Consider the following 20,751-nt stretch of genomic DNA (forward strand, 5'->3'; position numbering starts at 1 on the left):
CACATAGAATCATAGAATCAAGAAGGCTGGAAGAGACCTCAAAGATCATCGAGTCCAACCTGTCACCCTAAACCTCATGACTATCTAAACCATGTCACCAAGTGCCACGTCCAATCCCCTCCTGAACACCTCCAGGGATGGTGACTCCACCACCTCCCTGGGCAGCACATTCCAATGGCCAACCACTCTCTCTGTGAAGAACTTTCTCCTCACCTCCAGCCTAACCTCCCCTGGCGCAGCTTGAGACTGTGTCCTCTTGTTCTGGTGCTGGTTGCCTGGGAGTAAACCCCCCAAATAAGAACTGTGAAAAGGATGTATTTTTAAGAAAGAAATCTATAGAATTAGAAATTCACAGTTTATAACTACGTCAGTATGAAACTCCTTCACTAAAAGTATCCCTTCATTTGCCAATTAAAATGAAACAGTAATGTAAGCTTAATGTAAGTATGTAAATTAATTCCAGAAATGTTGTGTTATGTACAGTACAGACTTTGCCTCCTGAAATCTACTGACACTCACACACTTTCAGAACAAAAATGAAAATAAAATCCATCGTCTTTTGGAACAATTTGCAGCTGTAATTTGCATGTCAAGTTTCTGTTGTTACGGATCCCCACAGAAGCAAGTACTGCAGAACATAAAAGCATTTCAGGAGGGAGATTCTTTAACACATAAATTGACACTGCTTTTGCTTACCTCTTTACAACCAGAGGCCTCCCTATGGTGCTTTATGCATTAAGTGCTACGGGTTAAACTGGTAACAAATGAACAAAGCTATTTTAAATACAGGTGACAAAACTTGTTTATTTTGCTTTAACTGCAGAAAAATAACATGGAGCTGTTTGGTGTAACCCCATCTAGCTATTAGAACAAATCTTATATTCTAGCCTAACTGAGGTAGTGTTTGAAACTACGGTATAAGATATGCTAAGCCCCATTCTGGGGAAAACTACATTATTTCCTTTGGAGTTTATACCACTATTTGGTCTACTGTGATTGACATTTTGGTTTTACAGAAGTATTTGTTTCTTATGACCAGAGAAGTCCAATAGTTACTGGTGTGGTATGTTTTCAGAGCATTTCAAACATGCCTTGACACCACAGACATTATTTGTGTCATGGAAGTGTGGAATCGGTTTCTTTTTTGCTCCTTCTTTCAGTGGGAACTCATGAAAAGATGACTTTAGGAACTGAATTTGCATACGAGCAGCAACTTACAATCTGCTTTACCAGAATCTGACGGTATCCGGTGCACATAAAAACTCAGTGAAGTGATAGCTGCAAAGCTGTGCTTATGTGGCAAGAATAAATTTCTGACAAGAACAAAGAAATACTACATTTCACTAGCAATTGTGTTTTACTGTTCACAGGACTACTTATTGAAGTCTCCAGTAGCATAGCTAGTATGAACAGGGTTTTGAGCATCAGGATATATTCCACTTATCTTCACTTAAGTATTAATCTGACAGTTATAAAAAATGGTAAAAGTGAATGGATAAAAATATGTTCTACTTAGTACAGTCCAGCTGAATTATTCACCTATATCAAAATCAAAGGGTAATCCCTTCTGTTACAGGCATTCTAGCAAAGGTGGCCATGCTACTGTATATACACATTTGCATATATTTATATTACCTTCGTATAAAGGTTTCTGATTTTTATCTCCATGATAAAAGTGATGTGGATTCTTACTCTAAGCTTGCACTCATTAACCTAGAAACCTCACTAGTAACATGATAGAGGCAACTATTTCAGTCATTAACAGTCATTTTATCATTTAATTATAAGCACTGCTGCTCCAAAATTTTACTTAAGGCTTTTCACTACAATTATTAGTACTATCTGATGCTTGATCACTCATTCATTGAAAGTTCAAATAAACCTTTGTTTAAAGGTTTATTTATTTATTTATAAAAGGCTGTTTCCATGGAACTAGGAAAACACACATTATGTTTTCTCGCAAAAGCAGCAATGATTAAATGTCTTCAAGTTTAGTTCACACATTATTCATTTATCTGATATGAATCATGCTTTTTAAAGGATTTCAGTTAAGAGTAAGACCAACAAATGTTGGTATAGTACAAATGTTGATTTGTACTATAACAGCACTATATGAGTGTAGAAACTGCATACACATGCATATCATTCAGGGAACACAATCAAATTTCAAAATTTAAGTTTAAATGATTGGTTATTTTAAAAATCAAACTGTAGTGAAAATCCTTACCTGGTTCTGACACAACACATGTATGTAAATGTAATGAAGAGACTGCTAATAAATGACTTACAACTATAGCAATATCAAAATAACTTAAAGGAAACTTCAGACTCACAAAGTCTTTTCTTTCTATCTGAAGTTACAAACCCCCAAGTAGTGTTATAAACAGTACAAAAAAAAACAACAGAGAAAGGCTAACATTAATCCCCATATATCTGCCATTACAGCACGACTCCCCATTGCTGGCAATGAAATGCATCCTCATCTCTCCGATTCCTAGTATCCAGAGTTGAAAGAGCAAGGCATTGTTCTGCTTCTCTGGAACAGAATTGGAAGTCAATCAAAAAAAGATGTCTGTGCATGTTGTCCTGTCTTTTTGTACTTTATGGTAGAAAATGAAATGGAAAATCGTGGAGATGTTCAGTGCTTGGCTCTTGCATATACTGGTAATTACAATTATTAAAACTATGGTAATGTTTAGTTAATCCCCAAATGGCCCAAAAGATTGGGACAGAAAAAAAGTTTTCAGTTCAGTCTTCAGGTACCAGTAATTTCTGGAACGGTCTAAAAGATGATGCTCCAAGCTTTTTTACCCAGTCAGTCAGAGGTTGTCTGAGGATGTCATAAAGTCTGTATGTAATGCACTACACAAGACAGAGGTCAGGATTCAGCTGATGCATCAATTACTGGCTGTTTTGTTGGCATTGCTAAGATAGCCTCTGCTTCTTCATGCATCTAAAAGAAAAAAGAGACAGTTAATGTTTTTAGATTTTACTACAGAGACATCATAAATAAGTTTCCTTTAAAACACATCTGAAAGCATCTTATATTCAGAACATGAAACCTGCACTCAGCTGGCACATTTTGGTGCATTCAGCGCATCTGAACTCTCCACTTACTTGTAAGAACTGCACATCTTGAAAGAGCTCCTGAATGAACCTTCGAGATGGAAGTCGAAATGTACAATGTGCTAGCAAGTAGGACACCTCAGAGTAAAGGCATATGTCATCAAATGCTTGGGGATACTTCTCCTTAATTCTGAAAACCAGAAAAAAACAAAAATGTTTTAACTGTGGAACAGATTGCCATCACAATGTAAGAAATTTTTCAACTGGGTTTTGTCATCGTTAACAAGCTACAACAGTAATAAAAATGATGGAAAAGCAAACTGAAAACAAAACAATTCAGAATTTCTCAGCATTTTTGCATTTTGTTTCAGTTGTTCAGCTTCTGGTGATACCAGTTCAGACACCAAAAGGTTTTATTACAATATTTAGTCCCTGGATTTATATTCTTCTATTTTAATTATTGGTTGTTTTCCCTACAAACTAATTCCAGTAGTTGTATTCTTGCTCAAAGGAGATCTATATTCCTCAAGAAGTTACTTTGTTTGTTATTCTGCTTATCTGATATATTACTTGGCACAAATAAAAGAGAATTGTAGTTTCTTCTCTGAAAATGCACGATTGTTGTGGTTTTAAGTCCAACTGCAGCCAAGACACACAGCTGCTCACACAACTGCTTGCTCCACCCTCTGCTCTCAGTATGGGAAGGAGAAACTTGGATTAAAATGCAGAACTCTGATACAAAAGAACAGGTGAACAACAGCAATAGTAAAGAAAGTAATGTATTAAAGATGAGTAATATAGAATGCAACACCTTCTCCTGCCGAGCACCAAAAGCCCACTGAGGGACCACTTCTATAGCAGGCATGAAGCTGCATGGTATGGAATACCCCACTGGCTGCTTCAGCTGGCTATCTGTCCTGCAGCCCCTCTTGTGAAGAAAACTGACTTTCCATTCTAGCCCAACCCAGGGCAATAATATACTGGGTACTTAACGGAGCATCACTGCAACAGAATTACTCATTTTAAAAAGTTTGGGGAAGAATAAGAAGGTAAGACAGAGGAGAAATATTAAAATAACAATTCTTGTTTTATATTTTATGCTGTGTTCAGCCACTCAATTGTATCTGCTTTTCAATTTTTTGAAAAAACATATCAAAGTGGTATGTTGCTAAAACATCTGAAATGTATTGAACTTACGTTAGGAGTCCAGTTTCATGACCCTTAGTTCCTACTGAGCTGCTCAAATTAATTACTAAACGTAAGACTTCTTTCCGCAGAAGTATTCTGCACACTGGTGTATCATCTGGGATTGATTTTACTCCTGGAAAACCAAATCGAACAGTGTGGATCTTAAACACAATGGTCTTTGGTTGTGCTAATCTCATGCTGTTTAAGTGTGCTTTAACATTTCATGAACACACATACACACACACACACTTATGTATGTCTTCTGAAATACTGAAAAATATTTCCACTGAAATTAAACCTTAAACACCCACTACTTTCATAAATTTTAACCTAGAAATATTTTTAAAAGGTAAACCACAACTTCATAAAAGGTAAAACATATAAGATTCAACTGCAGTGCTGGCTCTATCAACAAATCATGCTGCAAACTAGGCAAGTGATTAACTGCTCTGTTTTTGTTAGATGCTGGACAAGATAGCAACCAGCAACTTCATAATAAATCGCGGTAATTCAAAATGTAAAGCCTAAAACACAAATGTCTTTATCATGACAGAAATGCAGTAATTTTCCTATTTCTTAAAAATAATAAGCATCGATTGATTGCAGTATATATAAATGAAGTATTTTCCCACGATACCTAAACACTACTTTAAGAGTTACAGTCTAATAATGACAACCCTTTCAAGCTTACCTAGTACAAGCTCTGTGCTCTTGGTGCTGCTAGCTGAACCATGGGATACAGCATCACTACAGCCTGAAATTCCAGAAAATTTGGAGGAATGCGCATCTAAGTGATTGTGTATGGTCTGTCCACACCAGTCAGTATATGGAATGTCTGAAAAATCTGACATAAACAAGATTTGTATCTTTGTTATTTGTAGTTTTCCTCACTTCAAATTTTTTTCTTATTTTTTCAACAATGGCAAACATGCAAAACACTGATGTGCTTGTACTGTACTGTGCACACAAACTAAATGTTGGATTTTGGACAAAATGTCTACAAATAACTTTTTTTTTTTTTGGATCTTCAGATACTAGAGTTCAAATAAACTTTTAGATATTTACAGAAGCTTAAACTTTGTCATCACACGCAGACCTCTTGTTGATGTATCTATGCTCTATTTTACATGCAGATGTTGCAGAAAGAGCTCTAACATCAAGAGAAAGATGTGACAAGTAAGATTCTTCTGAGAGTTTTCATTATCCACAGCTTTTAGCATTTGAAGAGATTAATGAAAAATTTACAGACTTTTAATTCATAGTGCAATTAACACAAACACAGTGACATATGTTTGAAGAGACTCCTGGAGATTATCTAGTTCAACTTTAACCCCTTGCTTCAAGAAGGGTTCACCTCAAAAATGAGATCAGATTACACTGCAAAAAGATTCCTCCTATGTTCAACTGGACTTTCTGTTCCTGTAGCACGTATTCATGGCCTCCCCTCCCTTGGCTGTGTGCCTGACAAGAGTCTCTGATGCACTTGTAATCCACTTAAGCTACTTGAAGGCTACTCGAGTTGGGAATTTATTTGCCATTCCTTCAGCTCTCTAGGCCACTCATCGCATCTTGTACATCATCCTCCTTGCTAACAGTACTCGTTATGCGATACTAGTGAACATGTAACTGCTGTGGAGAGGATCCTACTAAACAGCTATTACTGGATTATCTTTTGATTACAGACATTACAAAATGGGAAGTAACTGCAAACCTTGCAGAGAAGTTTAGGATAAAAGTTCTGAATTTGACCCACATCTCAAAATACGAAGGAAAATTAATTAAACCAAGAAATTACATCTAGAATTCAAATTCTTCAGATTTCCTTGATTTTGTTTTATGGTACAGACTTGCTTATTTTAAGTCAGACTTTGCATTAGTTTGCGAGCAAGTTCTAGTTTTCAGGACATGGATTTTAAGTATTAAACAAGGTTTCGAATTTTGTATTGTAGTATGCTCTTCAGAAGTATGTAAAAAAAATATGCAGACATGTAGTCATACTAACACCAACAGAAATAAAAAAAAAAGCTGGAAATGACCATAGACACACCTTAGAGACAACTGATTTCGAGGTCAGTAGTCAGTAAGAAAAAACCCTTACAGATGAATCAATTTTAAACAATCAAAAATGTAGTATTTGCATTCAGTTTCATCATAGTTCTCCACCAATAATACCAACCTGTACGACTATATGAAGAGTTCACTTTGTTGTTAGGCTGATAACCCAGTATTTGAATGCAGACACAGTAAAGGCAGTTCTCATCTGTGTGCTCCTGTAGCCCGGTATCCTCTGTATTCTCTAAAAACTGGGAGGCATCTGAGCGGCTGGTATTCATTATTTCTGTGAGACTGATCTGCTGTCGGAGCATCTGAAAAGGGCTTTTGACAACATCACCTGTACCTGATGGAAGACCTGTAGATAAGCAATTGGACATGAAAAAAACAAGGAAGAGTGATGAAACTGGAAGTTATGAGTTGCTAAACTCCCAAAATTACTAGCATTTGGGAAACAGACATGTTTCAGTCCTAGCTTACCACAGAACAAAACACTGCAAAGGACAGAATTCAACCTCTAAACAAACATACAGTACACATACACTGTAAGATGATGTGGTAAATCCTAATACTATATCAACATTACTAATACCCAAGTAACACTAACACCTTACCGGTTTTCATAACAAGATTTGTTCAACAATATGCCAGATGCTTAAATGACACATGCAGCAATTAAACACAGAAACACAATTAAAAAGACACTACCTAACTTAGTACCTGTAACAACAGAAGGAAACTAGATTAAGCAACACAGAAATAAGCCAAAGACACTTTAGGTGACAGGCTCTTCCTGGATGGGAAATACCAACAAACACAAGGGTTTGTTAGTTTACACAGAAACTTATCAAACTGCAGAAACATTTTCTGGAAAATTAGCTTTATAAATTACATTAACAGCACAAGAGAAAATAAAGATATCAGTAAAGTGTGTTTATTTGGATGTCCAAAGTGCTTGTAATAAAGTTGCAGTTAACTACGAGGCAAGACAACAGATATACTTTAGGACCAGTTTCCATGGCTCTTTTTCAGTTGTCCTCCTGAAAAGACACATATTGACGCCCTGCAGACTTCTGAGTACTCTGGAGTAAAAAGGAAGTGCATGCTAGAATAATCCAGGCAGTACATGCAATTATCCTGAACCATGTCCCATCACCTCTGCTTATCAACCATCAGGCAAACGTAGAATCACAGAATTGTCAGGGTTGGAAGGGACCCCAGGGATCACCTAGTCCCCACCTCCCTGCTATGGGCAGGGACACCTTCCACTAGATCAGGTTGCCCAGAGCCACATCCAGCCTGGCCTTAAATACCTTGAGGGACAGGGCTTCTACCACCTCCCTGAACAACCTGCTCCTGTGTCTCACCACCGTCATGGTGAAGAACTTCTTCCTGACATCTAAACTGAATCTACCCACTTCTAGTTTTGCTCCAACATCATAAAGAATGAAAACTTACTTTATGAAATACACAACTAACACCTTTATTCACATGTAACCAAAGGGAATTAAAAATGTAACAGTTCAATATGTGACATACATATTCAATCTTAGTTTGAATTTTCTTATGTTTGATAATGCAGTATCACTATCAGACTTTGGTAAGCATTGGCTCACTAATTAAAGATATGTAGATGTATTGGGTTTGGCCAAGCTGGAGTTAATTCTCCAGTGCTGTGTTTTGCAGCAGCAGTTGACAACATAGCAATGTTTTGGCTACTGTTGAATAAGTACCCAGGCTATGTCTTTTCAATGTTTCCCTGCCCCAAGAGTACATTGAGGGATGGGCAGGATCTTGGGAGGGGACATGGCTGAGCTGGCATACCTGGACTGGCCAAAGAAGTATTCCATGCCATATGACGTCAGCTCAGATATAAGAATGAAGTAAAAGAAGGAAGTGGGGGGATTGGTCCATGGCATCTATCCTCCCAAGCAACTATCAAGCTTAGAGAGCCCTGCTTCCCGAGACCGACCATCGTCCTGCTGATGGGAAGTAGAGACTAACATCTCTCTCTTGCTTCCGCGCGGTCTATTGCTTTTGACTATCATTGTTATTAAATTCGCTTCTATCTTATTATTAGCTTTGGCCAATTTTTTTTCTTCCTCCCCTCTCCCCCTGTCCATTTAAGAGGGGGAGTGATAGAGTGGCTTTGGTGGGCATCTGGCCTCCAGGCCAGGGCCAAACCACCACAGTCTATTTTGGTGCCGAAACCCGGGAGGAAGAAAAAGAAAATACATATATATATAATATAGCTGTAAACTCTGCAGTTTTTCTATAAGCCTGCTGAAGATACAAGCTTCTGTGCTGGTCACGTGGCTTCTTGATAATATTTGCTTTGTTTTGGAAACATTTCGGTTGTTTGGGAACATGCCGAGGCAGATAATGGCTATGTGTTTGTTTCTCCTACTCGTAGGGCTACTGTTCTGTGGGAGCTATGCTAGAGAGGTTATCATTTCTTTCTCCCTACCTGAAATGTATACAGAGAATTTTATTATGTATACCCCCGAGATTTTGATCCATCCTTATGTGAGCTCTCTACTACTGCTAATCAACACCACTGGCATGTTATAGGTTTTGTGGAGTTTGGTTCCATCATGGTATGACAGGAAACAGCCCTTGGGTGGGGATATATTGAAACGTGCCCTGAGGTGGTCGGTCCCTGGGTGGCAGGGAGTGTGGAAGGATTTGGGCAGATTCCTAGGACGGTTATCACCTCCCATAGCCTGGGACTTTACCCCAGAAGAGCTGAGCAATCCCACTAAGCTGACTCACCATCTGATACAAGGGTGCCTTGCCTATCCCAATGAGAACCAACAACTTCTTGCACTCTACTGGGGCCTGGCCTGGGCTTACCGAGCCACAGTTCAGTGCTCTAAGAAAACTTGTGGCTGAGGCTGGTACTCAAACATTACCTGAGGATATCATGGTTGAGATGGGGACCCAAATGACAGCCAAAGAGGTTGCCCCAGTAGTGAAAAAGAAACAGTGGACAAGGAGGTCAACAGGTCCCTCTCATCGATTGATAAGGGATGAGGAAGATTATGCTCAAGAGGCTGGTCCATCAACTGGGAGATCAGAGGCAGTGAGCGAGATCAAGCAAGAAGCAGAAACTACTTGGTCCTTAACCTCGGCAGAGCTGAGAGACTTGCGCAAGGATTACAGCCGCCAGCCAGGAGAGCGGATTGCTGCTTGGCTGCTCCGGTGCTGGGACAATGGGGCTGATAGTCAACTGCTAGAAGGGAAAGAGGCCCAACAACTGGGTCCCATTGCCAGAAAGAGAGGTATTGAAAAAGGGATTGCAAAGGAGACAGGCATATGCAGCCTCTGGAGACGACTCTTGTTAAGTGTGAGGGCAAGGTACCCATGCAAGGAGGACCTTATGAGCTCTCCAGGGAAATGGAACACTGCAGATGAAGGCATCCAGTACCTAAGAGAATTAGCGGTGCTGGAAGTTATCTATGGTGACTTAGATGATCAAAGTGTCTCCACAGACCCAGAGGATGTCCCATGCACGCGGGCCATGTGGAGGAAAGTGATCCAAGGTGCTCCAGCATTGTACTCAAGCAGCCTAGCATTGATGTACTATCTAGATGAGGACACACGGCCTGTGGAGGTAGTGTCAGCCTGGCTCCAGAATTTTGAAGATAACCTCTGCACCAACTCATTCCCACGAGCCAGTGCCTCACCTATTAGGTGTACCCCAAGAAACCAGTCCCCTTCTGCCCCAGTTGGAGGGAAGGGGAGACCCAGGCGCACGCCACGTGGAGTACTCTGGTTCTTCCTGCGTGACCAGGGAGAGGACATGAGGAAGTGGGATGGTGAACCCACTTATAAACTGGAAACTCGTGTTCGTGAACTAAGAGGGAAGACGGTGGTTAAAAAGGGATCATCTAAGAAGGCAGCAAAGGTATCTGCTGTAGAAAGCCAGGAGAGCAATCAACGATCTTCCAGGAGGAAAAGAACTGAGGTTACACCCCTTGACCCTGATGAGGGGACCTCTGGCCACGTACCACCTGGATCAGACATTGAATATTCTGATGAAGACCAAGAGTAGAGGGTCCCTGCCTTTGGCCAGGAGAAGGAAAGGGATGACAGAGTATATTGGACTGTGTGGATTCGATGGCCTGGCACATCAAAGCCACAGAAATATAAGGCATTGGTAGACATGGGGGCACAATGCACGCTGATGCCATCTAGGCACAAAGGTGCTGAATCCATTTGGATTTCTGGAGTGACGGGAGGCTGCCAGGAGCTGTCTGTATTAGAAGCTGATGTGAGTCTAACAGGGAGCAAGTGGGAGAAACATCCCATTGTGACTGGCCCAGAGGCCCCTTGTATTCTTGGTATAGATTACCTCAAGAGGGGGTACTTCAAGGACCCAAAGGGTTATCGATGGGCTTTTGGTGTGGCCACAGTGAACACAGAGAAAATCAGACAGCTCTCTACCCTGCCTGGCCTTTCAGAAAATCCTTTTGTTGTAGGATTGCTTCGGATTGAAGAACAACAGGTGCCAATTGCTACCAGAACAGTGCACCGGAGGCAGTATCGCACAAACCGAGATTCCCTGGCTCCCATTCATGAACTGATCCACCAGCTGGAGATCCAGGGAGTGATCAGTAAAACACATTCACCTTTCAACAGTCCCATTTGGCCAGTGCGGAAGTCTGATGGAGGGTGGAGATTAACGGTTGACTATCGTGGCCTGAATGAAGTGACGCCACCACTGAGTGCTGCTGTACCAGACATGCTAGAGCTCCAGTATGAGCTGGAGTCGAAGGCAGCCAAATGGTACGCTACCATCGATATCGCCAATGCCTTCTTCTCAATTCCATTGGCAGCAGAGTGCAGGCCCCAATTTGCCTTCACCCGGAGGGGTGTACAATACACCTGGAATCGATTGCCCCAGGGGTGGAAACATAGCTCCACCATTTGTCATGGACTGATCCACACTGAACTGGAAAAGGGTGATGCCCCTGAACATCTACAATATATTGATGACATCATTGTATGGTGTGACAAGGCAAAAGAAGTGTTTGAAAAGGGAGAAAAAATTATTCAGATACTTCTGAAGGCTGGATTTGCTATAAAGAAGAGCAAGGTCAAAGGACCTGCACAAGAAATTCAGTTCTTGGGAATAAAATGGCAGGATGGATGCCGTCATGTACCTATGGACGTGGTCAACAAGATAGCAACCATGTCTCCACCATCCAACAAGAAAGAGACACAGTCTTTCCTAGGCCTTGTGGGGTTCTGGAAAATGCATGTCCCAGGATATAGTCAGCTTGTGAGCCCTTTCTATTGAGTAACTCGGAAGAAAAATCAATTTGAATGGGGCAGTGAGCAACAACAAGCCTTTGAACAAATCAAGCAAGAGATAGCTCGTGCAGTGGCACTTGGGCCCATCCGCACAGGACCATCGGTGCAAAATATCCTTTACACCGCGGCCGGGGAACATGGTCTTACTTGGAGCCTCTGGCAGAAGACAGCAGGTGAAACCCGAGGTCGGCCATTGGGATTTTGGAGTAGAGGATATCGAGGATCAGAAGCCCACTATACACCAACTGAGAAGGAGATTCTAGCAGCCTATGAAGGAGTTCGAGCTGCTTCAGAAGTAGTGGGTGCAGAAGCACCTCTCCTCTTAGCACCCAGGTTACCTGTGCTGCACTGGATGTTCAGAGGGAACGTCCCTTCTACGCATCATGTGACTAGTGCTACATGGAGTAAGTGGGTAGCACTGATTACGCAGCGAGCTCGACTAGGGAAACCCAACCACCCAGGAATTCTGGAAGAGATTATGGACTGGCCAGAAGGCAGACACTTCAGAGCATCACCTGAGGAGGTGGCTCGTGCCCAGGAGGCACCACCATACAACGAGTTACCCGAAGATGAAAGGCCTTACGCTCTGTTTACTGATGGATCCTGTCGTGTGGTAGGAAACCATCGAAAGTGGAAGGCTGCTGTATGGAGTCCTACACGACAAGTTGTTGAAGCTGCTGAAGGAGAAGGTGAATCGAGTCAGTATGCAGAAGTGAAAGCCATCCAACTGGCTCTAGAGATTGCTGAGAGAGAGAAATGGCCAATACTTTATCTTTACACAGATTCTTGGATGGTGGCTAATGCCTTGTGGGGATGGTTATAACAGTGGAAGAAGACCAACTGGCAACGCAGGGGCAAGCCTAATTGGGGTGCCTCATTGTGGCAGGATATTGCTACTCGAATAGAGAACATGACTCTGAAGGTACGCCATGTTGATGCTCATGTACCTAGGAGCCGTGCTAATGAAGAACATCAAAACAATGAGCATGTAGACAAGGCTGCCAGAATCAATGTAGCCCAAGTGGATCTGGCCTGGGAACGTAAAGGTGAACTGTTTGTAGCTCGATGGGCCCATGAAACATCGGGACATCTAGGAAGAGATGCTACGTACAGATGGGCTCGAGACCGAGGGGTGGACTTGACCATGGAAGCCATCACGCAGGTCACACATGACTGTGAAACCTGTGCTGCCATCAAGAGAGCCACCAGAGCTAAGTCTCCCTGGAACAGAGGGCGGTGGCTGGGTTTTCGCTACGGTGAGGCCTGGCAGATTGACTATATCGGACCACTGCCACGAACACGCCAGGGCAAGCGCTACATCCTCACCATGGTAGAAGCAACTACAGGCTGGCTGGAAACATATCCTGTAAACCATGCCACTGCCCGGAACACCATCTTAGGCCTTGAAAGGCAAATCCTGTGGTGACATGGTACACCTGAGAGAATTGAATCTGACAATGGGACTCATTTCAGGAATAATGCCATCAGTTCCTGGGCCAGAAAACATGGCATTGAATGGGTGTATCACATTCCCTACCACCCACAAGCCTCTGGGAAGATTGAAAGATATAACGGACTGTTAAAGACTATGTTGAAGGCATTGGGTAATGGGGCATGGAGGCACTGGGAGGCAAATTTAGCAGAAGCTACTTGGCTGGTTAATTCCCGAGGATCTGTTAACCGTCCTGGCTCTGCCCAAACAGAACCCTTGCACACTGTGGGGGGAGATAAAGTCCCTGTAGTGCACATGGGAAAGTGGCTGGGAAAGGCAGTGTGGGTTGCTCCTCCTATGGGGAAAGGCAAACCCATTCGTGGGATTGTCTTTGCTCAGGGGCCTGGATGTACTTGGTGGGTAATGAGAAAGGATGGGGAAACCCAGTGTGTGCCTCAAGGAGATATGACATTGGGGGAAAGGTAATTTGAGATGTGAGTAATGTGAGTTGTATGTTGCAGAAAGTCAGAAAGTGAGAAGGATTCAAACTGATGAAGGCCTGCAAAGAACAAGAGCGACCCAATGGCTGAGACCAAGCTGGTGTTGGTGTCCAAGAGTGGAATATCCTGCTTCTCCTATCCTGAACACTCCTAAGTAACATCTGGAGGAGCAGAAGAACTTTTTTTTTATATTTTTATATGGGTCTCTTTGTGTGAAATATTGAGATGGTTTAAGTATGTAGATTGAATCACGAGTACGAGTAAGAAAGGATTTAAGCATGAGAATCAAATGAGATGATGAAAGGTACTGAATTGTGTAGAACCTGAGCGTGATGCAAATGGTATGGAATAAGGGGTGGAGATTGTATTGGGTTTGGCCAAGCTGGAGTTAATTCTCCAGTGCTGTGTTTTGCAGCAGCAGTTGACAAAATAGCAATGATTTGGCTACTGTTGAATAAGTACCCAGGCTATGTCTTTTCAATGTTTCCCTGCCCCAAGAGTACATTGAGGGATGGGCAGGATCTTGGGAGGGGACATGGCTGAGCTGGCATACCTGGACTGGCCAAAGAGGTATTCCATGCCATATGACGTCAGCTCAGATATAAGAATGAAGTAAAAGAAGGAAGTGGGGGGATTGGTCCATGGCGTCTATCCTCCCAAGCAACTATCAAGCTTAGAGAGCCCTACTTCCCGAGACCGACCATCGTCCTGCTGATGGGAAGTAGAGACTAACATCTCTCTCTTGCTTCCGCGCGGTCTATTGCTTTTGCGTATTACTGTTATTAAATTCACTTCTATCTTATTATTAGCTTTGGTCAATTTCTTTTTCTTCTTCCTCCCCTCTCCCCCTGTCCATTTAAGAGGGGGAGTGATAGAGCGGCTTTGGTGGGCATCTGGCCTCCAGGCCAGGGCCAAACCACCACAGTAGACTTCCCTCCTTTGTTTATTAGAGCAGGATCATAGAATCATAGAATCAAAGAAGGGTCAGGGTTGGAAGGTACCTCCAAAGGTCATCTAGTCCAACCCCCTCTGCAGTAAGCAGGGGCATCCTCAACTAGATCAGGCTGCCCAGAGCCCTGTCAAGCTCCACTTTGAATATCTCCAGGGATGGGACCCCAAACACCTTCCTGGGCAACCTGATCCAGTGTTCCACTACCCTGATAGTAAACAACTTGTTCCTAACATCCAATCTAAATCTGCTCTTCTCTAGTTTGAAGCCATTGCCCCTCGTCCTGTCCCTACATGCCTTTGTAAACAGTCTCTCTCCATCCTTCTTGTAGGCCCCTTTCAGGTACTGGAAGGTGGCTATTAGGTCTCCCTGGAACCTCCTCTTTTCCAGGCTGAACCACCCCAGCTCCCTCATCCTGTCATCATAGCAGAGGTGCTCCAACCCCAATTATTTTTGTGGCACTCCTCTGGACCCACTCCATCAGGTCCATGTTCTTCCTATACTCAGGGCTCCAGACCTGGATACAGTACGTTACATCCAATGACTTACGTGTCATTTCCCTCTCCTTGAGGGATGATGTTTGCCAGTTAACACCAACCATTTTAATAATTAATCTAACAGTATAATCCTTTACTCTTAATGTCAGAAAACAAGACTTGTGCTTTCCAGAAGAGATTCTCCATGAACAAAACAAATGTATCTTAGTGAAACCTTCTCAACAAGCACCTGAAACCTATTAAGATATTAAGACAGCCACACTTCTTATTTGCTTGCCTAACTAACTAAAAAAAAAAAAAAAAAATGTGCATGGATGACTTGAGAAAAAACAAACAAACGAAACCACATAAGAAATCTTTTAGTGAAGCAATTAAGCTCACAACATATTTTCAGTATGCTAAGACTTTCAAAAACAAAATTATTCAAGTCATTAGTGAAAGGGGGGAGTAAAAAACAACCCACTCCACTAACCTCAGTGCACAATTTATCTAATCCTGAACCTTCATAGTACAGTGTACTCACAATTTTGGTATATAATCTCCCAAGAGGAAAAGCAATGGGAGGAAAATTGATTTGTTCTGTCATGCATGATGAAGCAACTGCTCATCTCAGGCAGTCACATTTTGTTATCCTCTATCAAAGTGTAACACTGCATTTTCAGCAAGAAGAAAACCTTCACGCTCTACTTTAGGAGCCTAGAGACCCAGCCTTTGGTAGTCACATGTTTAACTGTTCAATTCAAGTCACAAAAAGGCACTATAGAAGGCAATGAAAGCATTTTGGAAAACAAAAAGCACCTCCTCCCTGATGTCAAGCAGTTTAAAGAAATGTTTCAGGGTCAGACTATGGTGCCTATGACTGCTTACATTTGAATAGGACAAAGGAAGGAAAATCCAGTCCTCGGAGGGAAGGCTAACATGGGTCCACTACAAAAAAAAAATTCTTTGTAGTAAACTCACTTTACAGTGCACTGTTCCCTTCAAAGCCCATAGGAATCAGGTACCTAAAGATTCTGCATATTTGGAGCCAAGTAACACTTCAGAGAGCTTCCTCCCTCCTTATCTTTACTCTTTCTCTGGCAGAGTGTCTGTTTAGTCTTTCCACACCAACTGAAGTGCTTTACCACAGAAGTAGACAGGAATCATGTGCCCTCCACTAGGCAATCCAGAGATGTAGCACAGTAAAACCGGGCAGAGTTTTATTCAGAGTACAACATCAGCCATTTTAAACCACACCAAGGGCAAAATCAGGTTTCACTTCTTGCATGAGTAAGAGATCAGGGAATTGTCTCAATATTTCTTAACATGCAAATCCACAAAAAGGCCACTAAGACCCTAAAGGTGTCCAAACCTTAAGTTACAAATTTTCTCTCCTACGTTTACAGAAGATGCAGACAATCAAGGTTATGCTACAAGGCAAGGACATCCCCATCCCACCCCTCCCAGAGCCCAGCTCTCAGAATATGCATGTTCTGGCCACACTAAGAGCCTGAACTGTGCCCTCATCTTTCACACCCCCAGGATTCCTTGCAGGTAAGCCAAAGCCTGCAAAAACATTTGGTGTCAGGATGACTGGGAGCGCAGGACCACGGTTTAGAGACAGAATTGAAATGCAGACTCTAGAGGCACTGAGAGGTCTTGTCCCCACACACTGCAAGATGTTCACAAGTCAAGAACCTTCCACGATAAAGCTTTGAAACACACCAACATATCCTGAGCTAAATGAAACAATGAATGGATGGCCAGTTATCCTGTATCTCTAACACGTCTCTGGAAACTTAACAGCTAAAAGCGTTCCGTAAAGAAAAAGAAATGTACAAATAAACAACAGAGACGTTCTAGAGAGGAACAAAACAGGTACCTCCTGCATCGGGTGCGAAGACTCTAGCTCCACGGTCATCAAATGGAGGTGTGGTTTTCTTCTGGAAATAAGGAGTTTCCTTCACCTGGAATATTCAACAAAAAACTAAACTCAGCAAGGTAACACTCATATACAAAGGGAAAGCAGATTTCATGAGGAAATAAAATGTTGTCTATTTTTTGCTTCAGATAAAAGATCTAATTAAAGGAAGAAATTAAGACAGGCTCCCAAGTACTAAAGAAAACCTGTACATTTGTGAATGAGCATTTATTACACAAGGCTTACGAAGAGTCAGTAAATGTAATGGTAATGGTAACAAGCTGCAGGGGAATCAGGGATCCAGAAGTGGCTGTTAGTGACCTGTCCATGATTGCACCACTGAAGGAGAGGAGTGCAAGAACACTTGGGCCATCTAAAATGTTCCCTGTAAGATGCTGTAGAGTCAACATATCTTAACTCTATAAAAAGGGTTGAGAAAAGAAGAAATGAGGTAACAAATATGCTACAAAGACTGTGAAGGAGGAAGAAAAAATAGCCACTTCATAAACAGGGAACAGAAATGGGTATGATGGAAAATCTTGCCTTTGCTTTTATTTTTTAAAATTAGCAAGGAAGTAATATAGATTTCAAAAGCAAAGAATAAGTAAACAAAAGGAAGCCCACTGATTTACCTTTCACATAGACCAAGTTCTCTGAATAATTCAGTAACAGAACATTAAAGTCCCTGATGTAGTTGATTGTAGAAAGAGGAAGGCAATTAGTTAGACATGAAAAATAATCTGGTTTAAATAGATCTATCAATAAGGTCAGGACAATATAATGGTATATATAAACTAATATTTCACCTTTAAATGATGGTAGCATGAAGTTGTATGTGCAGCTAAACACACCCTTTGTGGAAGACCACAGAATCACAGAATTATATGATCAGAGAATGACAGACTCACAGAATGATAGGAGTTGGAAGGCACCTTGAAGTCATCTAGTCCAACCCCCAACAGAGCACATAGATCACCACACCAATTAGCTGGCTAAAGAGATATTAATGAATGTTCACAGACTATGCTAATTTTAGCATAAAAGCTAGATTTGAATAAAAAAAAATTATGACAGCATATTTATGCTATAATTGATTAAAGCTCTTCTAACCCAGCCTGTGTCATTATTTGCATCATAATTCAAAACAGACATTTTCTGTAAACACAGTTAGAAGTGAAACTCTTCCTTCTCCAAAATGCATTCCTTGCAAGTAGATCTGGTTTTCCTAATTTCTCTAGATCTACCACATTCTGATGAAAATGCATAGCTTTCAGTATGAGATGGAAATGACCCCACAAGTTACCACATACATACCTGAAATATTTCATTGATGTCCACTGGTAGAGCAAGTCCAATGTAATCATCAGAGCTACCATATGTAGCATTAGAAACCATGGAGCGAACAGAAGAGGAACGCTGAAGTGTGTTTTGGTTTATAGGACTCAATAAATCTTCTTTATCTAATGAAGCATAACTTAAAGCTTTCATGAACCTGTAATTGAAATAGTAACTACTCACAATCTTGGTAAATCTCTCATTATGAAACATTAAAAGTAAGAATGACTGTTGACACAAAGATTACCCTCATCTTCCTGCTTTAGAACCCAGAGCTTGTTACTCTGTCACAATTACAGCTATACATTCATTGCTTTATTTCTGTCTCATAGTCTTCTCACACAGTATTGCAGTTTGGCAGTCCCTTGCATAAAAATATTTTCTTCAAAAGCCCAGAGACAGGGATTTGAAAGATCGCAGGATAGAACTTCTGCGTGAGGGGATGCCAGCTGCAAAATCAAGTAGTTTCTCCAGTTTGCATGGCTTTGAAGATTTACAGCCCAGGCACGGTCACTAAAGATTCAAGACTTTAAACTGCCGACTGCCTTATTTTGAAATGTACCTATACACTGAACATTCCTTCCCTGGATAGTCACAAACTCCAAGCTAATCGGGCACATCCCTGCAAACACAAAGCTTAAGCCCAAGGAACAATGAAAAAATTAGGTTGGGAAAATGAGACAGGAGGCTGGAGGACTTAAAAATCAAGTCACACTTCAAGTAAGAGAAAATGGGCTCAAGTTGCACCAAGGGAGATTTAGATTGAACACTGCTTCACCAAGAGGGCTGTCAAGCACTGGATCAGGCTGCCCAGGGAAGTGGTGTAGTTATTCATCCTCGGAGGTATTTACAAGATGTATAGATGTGAACATAAGGACATGGTTTAGTGGTAGCTCTGGCAGTGTCAGCTTAACTTAGGATCTTAAAGGTCTTTTCCAATCTAAATGAGTCTGTGATTCTAAACCCCAAAAGTTACAAACTGCATTAGTTACTTCATAAGAAAGCATTCTAGAACTACTGTCAACATTAAATTAAAGATAGAAGTATTAATCCTAGATATCTGCCCCTCCACTTCCTGGAAATGCTAACAGATATATCATTAACATTAACACTAAGATGTTTCCAACGAAATATGTCTAGAGCTGATAGGGCAAGCGCCATGGTAAGTATTTCAGACATGCACATTAACATTTTCAGTTTAGAAAGAAAGGTGGAAAATCTAGTTTCACAACATAATTTATGCAAAGAAATAAGCTTTTCAAACTTTTTGAATGAAAGGAACAACTAGAAATACCACAAAAATCAAATCACAGATGCTAGTTGCTGCTATGAACATGTGAATGGAGCATGAATCAAAGACACTTTCTGAAGACTGAAATGTTGCCTTGGCAGACAAAAAGGACTGTTTGATTCAGTACTTAAACAGCAGTTAAGAGCAATATTTAGCTGGAAGTAGTAGTATACTCAGAAAGAAAATGACCATATTGTTCATATGTTCATTGTGCAAATGCTCAGCTGTGATCACTATTAAGATTATATTTGGAACAAAAAAAAATCCGTCAATCTCCAAGATTTACACTGGCAATGTTTTAACAATCTTCCTATACATAAAAGCACTCCAGCCATTTCAGCACAACATTAAACAGCTCATCTCAAATCCTTGAGCCTAACCACTGACATAAGAGACAATGAACAGCTAAGTACCAGAATACAGTCAGCATTACATTGCATGCAGTCTCAAGATGAATGTCCACTGCAGCAAGGCTACAAGGAATGATACATTACTACTGCCAGTAAAATGATACTGACTTTTTTCATGCATTAGCACAAAAAAACCCAGTGACAGAGCAGGGAATGGCATTTCTAATTTCCTGGAAAGTGCAGCTTAACTACTGAATCCTCCCTCATCAACACACTCAAGTCGAGTTCTAACTTAATTGAACAGAAGGAACAAAACTGATCTTTTACGGCACCTTTGTAGAACCCAGAGAAAGTATCAACAAATTAATGCTGGTCGTAACCAGGACAAAAATGTATAGTAATAAGGAGGCACTATATACACTCGACTTGGTATGCAGTGTGCAGTTCAGGGGCTTGCTGTTCTGTGCAGCAAGCAGATGACTCATCTTGTCATCTGTAGCTTCTCCCCTTCTTCTCATCTGAGGGAAGATGTTTAGATAAGACAGATAGGAAGTGTCTTTTCTCCTTCAATAACAATGTGAAAATCCAATGCACTTGCCAAAAGATGATTTGAAAGGAAAAAATTGGTAGATGTTTTAAGAGGAAGTTGTTAAGCACTGAGAGCTGCTGCCAGGAACAGTGTCAATGTCATGAACTAGATATGTTATGTAACCACCCAATTAGTCTTCAGAACATCTAATATTTCTCAAAAATAAAGAGGTGACACTGCCATCTAAAAATAAATGCATGAGTAAAATCTTTGTTCTGTTGTAGCTAAGAAGCCAAACTGATACTCCTATCAGTGGTACCAGCATCTCATCACTGGCCTCAATGTC

General features: G+C 41.3%; 1 protein-coding gene across 1 annotated transcript in view; it reads right to left on the reverse strand.

Annotated features, from left to right (window-relative positions):
* Positions 1 to 2,411: 2,411 nt before the first annotated feature.
* The window catches only part of RICTOR (RPTOR independent companion of MTOR complex 2), a 47,775-nt gene continuing 29,435 nt past the window's right edge, over positions 2,412 to 20,751 (reverse strand). Inside the window, exons 25-31 of the mRNA XM_054398102.1 lie at positions 18,215 to 18,392; positions 16,862 to 16,946; positions 6,431 to 6,664; positions 4,946 to 5,098; positions 4,264 to 4,387; positions 3,118 to 3,256; positions 2,412 to 2,953 (exon numbers count right to left, since the gene is read on the reverse strand). Of these exons, the coding sequence (XP_054254077.1) occupies positions 2,879 to 2,953; positions 3,118 to 3,256; positions 4,264 to 4,387; positions 4,946 to 5,098; positions 6,431 to 6,664; positions 16,862 to 16,946; positions 18,215 to 18,392 (988 nt within the window). The 3' untranslated portion in view covers positions 2,412 to 2,878. The remainder of the gene's footprint in view (positions 2,954 to 3,117; positions 3,257 to 4,263; positions 4,388 to 4,945; positions 5,099 to 6,430; positions 6,665 to 16,861; positions 16,947 to 18,214; positions 18,393 to 20,751) is intronic.

Source organism: Indicator indicator, chromosome Z (genome assembly GCF_027791375.1).
Source record: "Indicator indicator isolate 239-I01 chromosome Z, UM_Iind_1.1, whole genome shotgun sequence".
In the NCBI taxonomy this organism is placed as follows: domain Eukaryota; kingdom Metazoa; phylum Chordata; class Aves; order Piciformes; family Indicatoridae; genus Indicator; species Indicator indicator.